This window comes from Camelus bactrianus, chromosome 10 (genome assembly GCF_048773025.1).
Source record: "Camelus bactrianus isolate YW-2024 breed Bactrian camel chromosome 10, ASM4877302v1, whole genome shotgun sequence".
Taxonomy (NCBI): Eukaryota; Metazoa; Chordata; class Mammalia; order Artiodactyla; family Camelidae; genus Camelus; species Camelus bactrianus.
This window is the reverse complement of record NC_133548.1, coordinates 6,910,603-6,920,431: the sequence shown is the minus strand read 5'-3', so window position 1 is coordinate 6,920,431 and position 9,829 is coordinate 6,910,603. Positions and strand designations below refer to the sequence as shown.

Sequence of the window (9,829 nt, the reverse complement as noted above, 5' to 3'; positions counted from 1 at the left end):
GCGGGACTTGCGGCCGTGGGGTGGAGCTGTGAGCCTGAGACTGCAGAGACTACCCAGGCGGCTGGCGCTCGCGTTGGTCTCTCCCCGAGAGCCGATTGGCTGACCTGCTGGGCCCAGAATGGGCTGGGGGCGGGTCCATTTAAAGACCTGGGGACAAAAGCGGTCGCTGTATGAGCTCGGTGTCGAGACAGGTGCAAGCCCAGCAGGGCATGATCCTCCGTGTTACCGAGCCATTCTCCTGGGGAAATGGGGTGGGCTGTGTTTCCTTGACGGATTTTTGTGATCCCCCACCCTCCCCACGGCGGAGCGAAGACAATGGCACCTCTTCAGGGCTCCCGGGCCCCGACGGAATTCGGAGGACCCCTGGGTAATGGGGCAGATAAAGGGGGACTTGCGGCCAGAGGCTTGGCGAGGGAGAACTGGAGGGGTGAGCTACGAGTGAGGATGGGGGCAGGATCTGAGGATGAAAGGCTTTGAAAGGTATCCAGAGGCAGAGGGATTTAGGGGTTTGGGGAGGAGAGTCTGGAGAAGGGGCTGAGGAGGAACCAGTTTTGGGGGATTCAGAGCAGGGGATTTGTGGATTGGAAGACTGGGCGGACTAAGGGGAGCAGGAGCAGAGTCTTCGAGAGTACCTGGGGGCGGTGACCAAGACAGAAATCAGAGAAGGGGGCTGAAGGCTGAGAACGGGATATGGAAGACGGTGATGGGGCCCTGTATAAGACCGGGCGTCTGTGGGGGTCCGGGAGAGTTGGAGAGCGGACGTCCCACGCGATCGGTCCCCTTCCCCAGGCGCTGCGGCTCTGATGCTGCTGCTCCCTGCCACCATGTTCCACCTGCTACTGGTAGCCCGCTCGGGCTCGGCGCGCCTCCTGGGCCCACCCCCCTACCTGCCGGGACTCGAGGCGCTGTGGAGCCCGTGGGCGCTGTTGCTGTGTCTTACCTGGATCGGCCTGCAGGCGGCGCTCTACCTTTTGCCGGCGCGCAAGGTGGGGACTATGCTCGCTGACACGCGGGGGAGGCTGGGGGAGGCGGGCGGAGGGAGGGTGTTCCGCGAGCCTGAAGGTACCCTCGACCCTTACCAGAGCTCCGTTGTGCCCACAGGTGGCCGAGGGGCAAGAATTGAAGGACAAGAGTCGACTGCGCTACCCCATTAACGGTGCCTGGGGGCTGGTTCCTTGCGCTGGAGTTGGGTGGATGGGGGTGGAGCCCCAGGCCTGATGGGGGGGGGGTCCACGGAGACCCCAAGCTCTATTTTGCGCCTCTTTTCCGCCCAGGACAGATATAGGGGATTCCGCTGGCTCTCTCCACACCCCGCGTCCCTCCTCCCCTCCTACAGCATTTGCTGCTACTCTGCACCGAAGTGGCTGGGGTGACCCTCTGAAAGCCAAAGTGTCAGCCTAATGGCTTGGGGCAAAGTCTGCGACCTCCCTGGGGTGGAGGGGCATAATTTCCAGTACTCACTGTGTGCTGCGGTTCAGGTTTCCAGGCCTTGGTGCTGACAGCCTTGTTGCTCGGCCTGGGGATGTCAGCCGGGCTGCCCCTGGGAGCGCTCTCAGAAATGCTCCTGCCCTTGGCATTTGCGGCCACCCTCATCGCCTTCATCTTCAGCCTCCTTCTCTATCTGAAGTCTCTGGTAGTCCCTGCTTTTGCCCTGGCACCAGGGGGAAACTCAGGTGAGAGGAGTCCCAGTACGGTGTGGATAGAAGCAGATGGGGCTGTTTGCTTTCACCTTCACCCTCCATTATTCTCCAGGAAATCCCATCTACGACTTTTTCCTGGGACGGGAGCTCAACCCACGCATCTGTTCCTTTGACTTCAAATACTTCTGCGAACTGCGGCCCGGCCTCATCGGCTGGGTATGCTGAGCACAGCTAAATGGGCCTCCAGCCAGGAGGAGGGGTGGGATGGGTGAGCACTGCCTGGGCAGGGCAGGGCAGGGCCGATATTGTGCAGATGTAAATCATTAATCATTCATTCCACAAATCTTTGTTGAGTCCGCCATGTGCCCTAAGCTTTACTCTAGGTACTGGGAAACAAACAAAAAAATTAAAGGAAAGAAAGAAACAGATCTCTGTCTTCATGAAGCCTACATTCTAGTGTGAAAGACAGACCAAAAATAAATAAACATCCCGGGTCAGGGGATGCTAAATGCTATGGAGAAGAACAAAACTGGAAGTCAGGAAAGCAGGCGCAATGTTAACTAAAGCAGTCAAGCACAAGATCTATTTCAAGATGAGAAAGTGATCCTCTGCTGCCTGCTGGTCACAGCGGTGCAGAACTTCAAATTGATCACTGGGTTTAGCAACTTATCCATCACTGATGGCCTTGACAACATGCCAACTGTGGGTTTTGGTTATAATCACCTGTACTGGACTGTCGTCAAGATTTCCTGAAGGGTGTCCTGGGCCAGGTCCCTGTCACCCTGGAAATGACCTCATCCAGAGTCAGGAGAGCTGAGTGCCCATCATGGCACTGAATCCTGGCCTTTGAGGCTATTTCCTCATGTGTGACATGGGCTAAAGTAAGAGCTTCCTCCCCAGGTTATTGTGAGGATCAGAAGTGATAACCTTAATGACAGCACTGAGCCCAGTGCTGGCAGAATGGGGGTGCTCAGCACAGGCTGGCTGCCAGCTCATCGTGATCGAGCACTTACTATGTGCCAAACACGAGCTTAGTGCTTCACACACACTGTTGGTGAGTCCTAAGTCCCATGAGGCAGGTCCATGATTATGTCCATTTTCCACATGGAGGTGGGGAGAGTAGGCTTTAGAGAGGGTAAGCAACTTGCCCAGGTGGCGAAGCTGAGATTCAAAACCAGGTCTGTTTTAACTCTCAAGCCTGAAAGCATCCAGCTGCTCCCTGTGTTGCTCTCCCAAAGGGAACACTACAGGACAAGGCAAGAGAGGACAGGCGGGGAGCGCCTCAGGAGGCGATCCATTGAGCCACTCAACAAAGGGTTGGAGAGCTAGTGATGGACAGCTGAGAGAAGGGGGAGAGGCTGGCCGCTGCCCCATCCAGGTGCTTCCACCTCTGTGGGGACAGGCTGGGGATAGACTACTCTGTCTCACCCTCCACCTAACCCCCAGGTCCTCATCAACTTGGCCTTGATGATGCAGGAAGCAGAACTTCGGGGGAGTCCTTCGCTGGCCATGTGGCTGGTCAATGGCTTCCAGCTACTATATGTGGGTGATGCCCTTTGGCATGAGGTGAGGCTGGACTGGGCAAGGGAGGCAGGGGTGGGTGCCTGAGGATCTCATGGAGACTAAGCCAGTGTGTCTGGGTCCTGTCCCTGCAGGAGGCTGTCCTCACCACCATGGACATCATACGTGACGGGTTTGGCTTCATGCTGGCCTTTGGGGACCTGGCCTGGGTACCCTTCACCTATAGCCTGCAGGCCCAGTTCCTGCTGTACCACCCACAGCCGCTCGGGTTGCCCATGGCCTTAGTCATCTGCCTCATCAATGGTCAGTCAGGATGGGGTTCATTCACTCAATGTTCAGCACCCACTCGGTAGATGCTAAGCCTCAGATGCTTCTTCAAAGCCAGGGGCTGGGTCCTGGGTCCCCAGGCCTACTGAGTCCGGGCTGTGGGTAGATGGTCAGGGTCAGATAGAAGGTCCCTAACCACCTGCTCACACTTTCCCCCAGCTGTAGGTTACTACATCTTCCGTGGAGCCAATTCCCAGAAAAACACCTTCCGAAAGAATCCTTCTGATCCCAGAGTGGCTGGTGAGCTGGCTTTCCAGGTGCTGTGAGATGGGGCAGCTGACTTCGGGGGGGGGGTCCCCCATCCCACTCTCTCTCTTTCCCTAGACCTTGAGACCATCTCTACAGCCACAGGGCGACAGCTGCTGGTGTCCGGGTGGTGGGGTATGGTCCGTCATCCCAACTACCTTGGAGACCTCATCATGGCTCTGGCCTGGTCCTTGCCCTGCGGTGAGTGGCCTGGGTGGGCACAGGGCAGGAGCTACAAGGGGCAGCAGCTGAGTGGCGAGCACAGGATGCCCAGTCTGGGTATGGAATGGAGAACAGGGAGGCATCCCAGTGGAGAGAGTAGTAAGGGAACTAGGGATGGAGTTAGGGTGTGGCTGGGACAGACCTCATTGCCAGCACCCCCTGTAGACCTTAGACCTTTCACCATTGAGCCCTGATGCCCCTGTGCGCCATTAGCTGTGGAAACCCTTGTGAACTGGGGGCTGGCTGAGTGATCGGAAACCCCTTTCCCCACAGGGGTGTCCCACTTGTTGCCCTACTTCTACCTCCTCTACTTCACTGCGCTGCTGGTGCACCGTGAGGCCCGAGACGAACAGCAGTGTCTGCAGAAGTATGGCCTGGCCTGGCACGAATACTGCCGGCGTGTGCCTTACCGAATTATGCCCTACATCTACTGAAGCTGCTCCACGAAGCCCAGGTCGGGGCACGCACCCACCCGTCGGCCAGCACACCCAGCATCAAGAGCCTGGACACACCCGGGGCTCAAGGGCCTACACCCTATCCTGCCCCGAGCTCCAACAGGCAGGGATGAGCAGCCTCAGGCAGTTGTTGGAACAAGGGGAAAATGAAGCCTGTGCCTCAAAATGGAGTGGAGGGGCTGCTCTTTCTCCTTGGATAAATGTCTGGAACCCTTGGGGTTGCTTCTCTCCCTTTCTGGGGCCAGGCTGTCAGCCCCGATCAGGTAGAAGCTGAGAGGTGGTTTGCTCTGAGGACCCACCAAGAGTCTAGGGGTGGGTGAACCAGCTGTCATTCAGAAACGGGCACTGGCGACAGGACAGACCAGTCACACCTTTATTACTGACAAGGTCTCCAGTTCAGCCGGGGAGTTCCTCAATGAGAGTCCTCCGGGCAGGTGGCAGGGGGCCTCCCCAAAGCTGCTCCAGCTCCCCAGTGAGGGCTGCCACTTCCTCGGCTGCCACAGTATGTGCTCGGTGGGCCCTGGCGCAGTCTAGAGCCAGGGGTGTGAGGGCTACCTCATTTTCGTTGGTCCAAGCCAGCAGGAACTGGCACTTCTTTCGGGCCCGGTAGAGGCGTTCTCGCTCTTCGGTGGCCACGGCTTGTTTTCGGGCCCGGCCCAGGGTCCGCGCCAGGTCCCCCAGTGCTGCTAGCGTGTAGCCTTTCTGGTTGGCCGGGCCCTCACCCAGTAGGATGCGGGCGGCCTCGCACATGGCACCCCGTGTGCCCAAGGGCCCAGGTGGATGCTCGCCTGCTTCTAGAACGTGGACTGCGGCCTGCAGGGCTTCCTCAACAGTGGTGAAGACTTGCTGAGCGCCTAGGGCTCCAGAAACGCCAAGCAGCGTGGCACAGAAGTCGGAGAGCAGCGCCTCGTCGCCGCCATGATACAGGGCAAGAGTGTGTGCATAGGCGAACAGCACGTTGGGTAGCTGGAAGCGCACGAGCGGCGATGCCCGGCCACCGCTCAGGCTGGCCAGCGTGGGGATCCGGGTGGGCACGGCGGGGGCGATGGGCCCAAAGACGTCTCTGAGAACCAGCTTGGCCGCCCCGGGCTCATCCTTTACGGGTTCCGGCGGCGTCCTCGCGGAGTCGGGCTCCAGCTCCTCAGCGTCAGGGCCCGGGGTATCACCCAGCTCCTCCAGAAGCCGCGGCTGAGCCCCGCAACGCCACCACCATGGCCGCCACGGAGGCAGCAGCCGTCCGGCCTCCCCTCGGCTCAGCAGCCGCTCGAAGGCCGCCTTCTCGGCCGGCGCGAGCCGCTCCCAGAGTCCTGAGAGGGCGCCGGGCACCGGGCTAGGCCTGAGGCCCGCGTCTTCGGGGTCGTCCTCGGTCTCGCGTTGTTGACGCAGCCGGCGTAGGGCGCTGGCCAGGCGGCTGGGCGAGGCGCTGCGGCCACGCAGCTCTCCCAGCACCTGGTCACGGTAGAAGTCTTCTGCGCAGGTGCCATGAGCCCGGTAGCAGCGCAGCGAGCAGTAGGGCACATTACAGCGAGGACAGGTGTAGCGTGCTGGCTGGGTCTCCCCCGCCGGGCAGAATCCACACGGCCCGGCCGGCTCCATGGCAACTGGCGCCGAACGCCGCACACCCTCCGCGAACGCACACCCGCCGTAAGTCCGACACTTCCGGCGCTTCTTGGCTATTTCCGCCTCTTTGGGGCCTACCTAGCGCTTAGTCAACGCTCTCCGAAGACTCTCGGCACTTTCCGCCCGTACTCGGACGCCAAGCCCCGCCCTTCTCGAGCCTCCCTTGGGCAGGCGCAGGAGCCGGTGGTGACGTACTTGCTAGGTCCTGGGCTCAGGCGGAGCCCCGCCCCGCGCGGTGCGAGACCTAGGAAAAGTGAGTTGCCGTCCGTCCAGCTCGCCCTCTAGTGGCTGCCTTTTTCGCACTATAAAGTATTGTGGCGGAAATCAATCATTGTAAAGCACCTACTCTGGGCCACTAACTGAGCCAAGCCCAAATGAGAGAAGGCATCCCTGCGCTGGAGTGGCAGCAATTTGACCAGGGGACACAAAGGGAAGAGTGGAAGGAAGGCCGAGTGGGGTACCTAACCTACATTGGGTGTGTGTTGGCATTTCCCCTTTTCAGAAGAAAGCAAAATTCACAAATCCGAGTTCCTGCTTGATTACCCCACCCAACTTTAAAGTTCAAATGCTACACTAGGCACCGAAAATACACTGAAAAGCAGAGATGGGGAATCTGTCCTAACAGAGCTTCCAGTCTGGTAGAGTGGAGGTGATGATCCACCCACAAACTGTGCCAAACGCTGTGAAGCCTTGATCCATGGCTTGTAAGATATGGCTCGTTGGTTCCTTACCTCATTCATATCCAGTCCCACCTCTCTGGTCAGTTCTGCCTTCAAAATACCTTGTCTTTATCTCAATGTGGATCACATATTCCCTACCAAGACGTGGATGGATTTGATGAATCTGCTCATTTTCGCATCCCCTCCATCAGTAATGGTCTGAACTATTTGTTCCTCACCTTAACTGGTTTCCTAGTTTTCTTGCCACCCCTCCAGGAGTCAGCCAGAGAAAATATTAGGTCATACGTTAGATCACATCAGGTCCTGCTTAAAACCCTTCCTGGAACTTGGTGACCCTACATTGCACTTGGACTCCAACTTCCCTCCATGTCTGACAAGACCCTGTAGGATCTGCCACATACCTTTGCATACAGTCCTCTTGGCTGGAACTCTTTCACCATCTCACCACTTGATGGGCTCCTGTTTCATCCCGTCTTCAGAGACCTTCCCTAGGATACTCTGAGTATCACTCTCCATCCCCACCCCCTTTCATTGCAGCACCCTGCTTACTTCAAGGCTATAGCACTTGTAAATATTTAGTTAACTTGCTTTCCCCACAAGAATCTAAACTCATAAAAGGGATAGGGGCGAGTATCTTTCAGGAAAGATCACTACAGAAGACAAAAATAGCCAATATATTTGTGCACTTTCTATATGGCAGGTGCTGATCTAAGCACTTTATATCCTTTAATCCTCACAGCAACTCTCAAGAGATGATAGCAGATTAGTTAGCTCAAGGTCAGACAGCCAGTAAATAAATGGGAGCAAGGATCCAAACTCAAGTCTGTTCAAGTCTAGAGCCCAAGGTCTTTACCCCATACTATGCTCTATTCCAAGAACCAGCAGTTTCAAAAACTTTAGCAAAATGAATGGGTATGCATGTGTTGCTAGGAGGGAACTTCAATCAGCTACAGAGAACTCCACTTCTGGGAACACTGAAACAAGCAACTGACCAACCTCCCTGTGATTAGGTTAGCAAGGCCAGTCAGGCAATCAGAACAAGATCACTGCAGTACCAATGTAATCGGTCAATACCTTCTAAAGCTGTGGCAGACCAGATTCCTAGTCTGGACTCCACTAATGCCATAGCTGGTCCCAAGCTAAGGGAAATGGCCAAACTGGCTTTCCCTGATAGATCTTCTATCTACAGTCTCCTCCCCTTTAGTGCTGCCTCCATAAAACCTTTCCCACTACAATGACTCCTACTATTTTCTCTGTTTAAAAGAATAAGAATAAAAAGAAGAAATATTTGGAGGATAATTACCAAGTTATTTGGAATTGGAATTTTCCCCAACTCTACATCGGAAGAGCTGGCATCTGTGGTTACCAATTTGCACAAGAAGATCTTTGGTGTAGGTTACCACCTTTCCACCTCCTGCCCCCACACCCCTGCCAGGAGCCGCTGACTCTGGACACTGCCAAGAAACCAAACTGAGGCCTCACTGTTCATACCACCAGCCCTAGAAGCCCTATCACTCCTGAGGTCCTGTAAATGAAGATGAAACAATGAGATGATTGGGCTAAGTGGCTTTATTAGAGAAAGCCAGGATTACAATGGACTTAAGAGTTGGCATTGGGGCCCTTCTTCTTGCCAAAGGTGGGCACAACATTGACAAAGCGCCGGTTGTACTGCATACGTCTCTTGGCCCGGCCTGTCTTCTTCTTCTTTTTCTCTTGTTTGGCCACCTGGGAAAAGGGAAGGACATCAGACCCAGATTGCCTCTTTCATGCCTTATCGCCAGGGAGGGAGAAAGCAAACAGGGCAAGAGCCAAGGGTTTTGGCTTAGCTGTGCCAGGAAAAAAAATCCAAACACCACCACTAATGCTCTCATTTACCTTGGGAGTCTGACCTCTTACTTTCCCAGCACGGGCCAAGGAACCATGGACTTTACCTGCGGTGGAAAAGGACAGCAAGCCATTAGAACAAGATGGCCCTACCTAGCAGAATCCTTTCCCCCTCAACTCAAACTTTAAAGGCAAGATGGGCCCAACAGGGAATAAAAACAAAGTTGCAGAGATTTGACCTCTGACAAAGAATGTCTAGTCTGGCACATTCTGGGGTTCTACTTCAGAATTTTCCAGCTTCTGACTTGAAACAAGAACTAAAGAGTGCACTGGCGATATGGTCTGACCTCCTGACTTTAGTGAGGAAACTGGGACACAGGAAAGGGTCTATCTAGTAAGTAACTGAAATAGAACAGCACTCTGGCTCGGTTTCCCATGGACCTCTCAAGAGTTCTTCTGAGTAAGATAAACAGGAAGAACACCCTGAGTAAGGGCACTTAACTCCACACCCTACACTAATAAGTTTATAAGCAGTTCAAAGGAAAGTCCTCCCCAACTCACCTCCAAGCATGCGGCCGGCTACTTCCAGAGTGCTCAGAGCCTCCACCCCACACTGGCCCAGAGTAGCCTCATCCTCTAGGGGGGTGCCTGCCAGAAGCACGACTTGATCTTCTGGAGCGATGCCCTCCAACGAGGCTACATGAGCCTTCAAGGAAAAACAAGGTTCATCAGCGTTCCCATGGAGAAAGAGGTTGAAAAAAACAGACCCTAGGGAGCATCACAGAGCCTTACCTTGATCTGGGCGACCGTCTCCTGGCCGGTCACCTCGAGAGTGTGTAGCTCCTGGGCGCGGACAAAGAGCTGCATTTTGGCGACTGAAAAGAAACCAACCAACCAGGCTTGTAAAAGAAATACTCTGGGAGAAAGGGGATCAGGAATGGGTGGCGGGCCGGGGACAACCGTAGGTGGCCTCGGAGTCTCACGTGGGTAAGGCCGAGCCGGCCAGAGAAGTCCGATGGGGACCGGCCCGGCCCACAGAACAGCCTCTCTTCCTCTATTCTTCACACGCCCTCCAACCTCGAGCTCAGCCTGCTATTAAGCCCTCCGGCTCCGGCCATGGCCCATATCTTACCTGAACCGTGGCCACCACTGCCGCTACCGCAAAGATGGAGTCGAGAAAGAGGAAGGAGCGAGAACGCAAACGTCCTCTCCGTCTGCGGCGTGCTACGTCACTACTGAGCGACCTCCTAGGCCTCGGAATTTTGTGCCGCCTACGGCCGCCCTGGCCCCGCCT

At 55.9% G+C, this 9,829-nt stretch overlaps 3 protein-coding genes across 3 annotated transcripts; 1 reads left to right on the top strand and 2 right to left on the bottom strand.

Annotated features, from left to right (window-relative positions):
* Positions 1 to 180: 180 nt before the first annotated feature.
* TM7SF2 (transmembrane 7 superfamily member 2) lies at positions 181 to 4,626 on the top strand. Its single transcript, XM_074371770.1, has 10 exons — positions 181 to 367; positions 790 to 986; positions 1,102 to 1,156; positions 1,479 to 1,673; positions 1,753 to 1,856; positions 3,087 to 3,206; positions 3,296 to 3,464; positions 3,648 to 3,728; positions 3,813 to 3,935; positions 4,230 to 4,626. The coding sequence occupies exons 1-10, from the start codon at positions 316 to 318 to the stop codon at positions 4,388 to 4,390; spliced, it is 1,257 nt and encodes a 418-aa protein (XP_074227871.1). The 5' UTR covers positions 181 to 315; the 3' UTR covers positions 4,391 to 4,626.
* Positions 4,627 to 4,761: 135 nt separating this feature from the next.
* On the bottom strand, positions 4,762 to 6,172 carry ZNHIT2 (zinc finger HIT-type containing 2). The gene has a single exon (XM_010957174.3). The coding sequence runs from the start codon at positions 6,005 to 6,007 to the stop codon at positions 4,808 to 4,810; it is 1,200 nt and encodes a 399-aa protein (XP_010955476.3). The 5' UTR covers positions 6,008 to 6,172; the 3' UTR covers positions 4,762 to 4,807.
* Positions 6,173 to 8,262: 2,090 nt separating this feature from the next.
* On the bottom strand, positions 8,263 to 9,808 carry FAU (FAU ubiquitin like and ribosomal protein S30 fusion). Its single transcript, XM_010957116.3, has 5 exons — positions 9,668 to 9,808; positions 9,328 to 9,410; positions 9,097 to 9,241; positions 8,587 to 8,642; positions 8,263 to 8,436 (listed from the first exon to the last, which is right to left on the bottom strand). Exons 2-5 carry the CDS (start codon positions 9,400 to 9,402, stop codon positions 8,311 to 8,313), a joined length of 402 nt encoding a protein of 133 aa, XP_010955418.1. The 5' UTR covers positions 9,403 to 9,410; positions 9,668 to 9,808; the 3' UTR covers positions 8,263 to 8,310.
* Positions 9,809 to 9,829: the final 21 nt, after the last annotated feature.

Coding starts and splice junctions, on each gene's coding strand:
- FAU (XM_010957116.3), bottom strand. CDS start 9,402: ATGCAGCTCTTTGTCCGCGCCCAGGAGCTACACACTCTCGAGGTGACC. Junction 9,242..9,327: donor AGACGGTCGCCCAGATCAAG/GTAAGGCTCTGT, acceptor TTTTCCTTGAAG/GCTCATGTAGCCTCGTTGGA. Junction 8,643..9,096: donor AGCCGGCCGCATGCTTGGAG/GTGAGTTGGGGA, acceptor TTTCCACCGCAG/GTAAAGTCCATGGTTCCTTG.
- ZNHIT2 (XM_010957174.3), bottom strand. CDS start 6,007: ATGGAGCCGGCCGGGCCGTGTGGATTCTGCCCGGCGGGGGAGACCCAG.
- TM7SF2 (XM_074371770.1), top strand. CDS start 316: ATGGCACCTCTTCAGGGCTCCCGGGCCCCGACGGAATTCGGAGGACCC. Junction 987..1,101: donor ACCTTTTGCCGGCGCGCAAG/GTGGGGACTATG, acceptor TTGTGCCCACAG/GTGGCCGAGGGGCAAGAATT. Junction 3,465..3,647: donor AGTCATCTGCCTCATCAATG/GTCAGTCAGGAT, acceptor ACTTTCCCCCAG/CTGTAGGTTACTACATCTTC.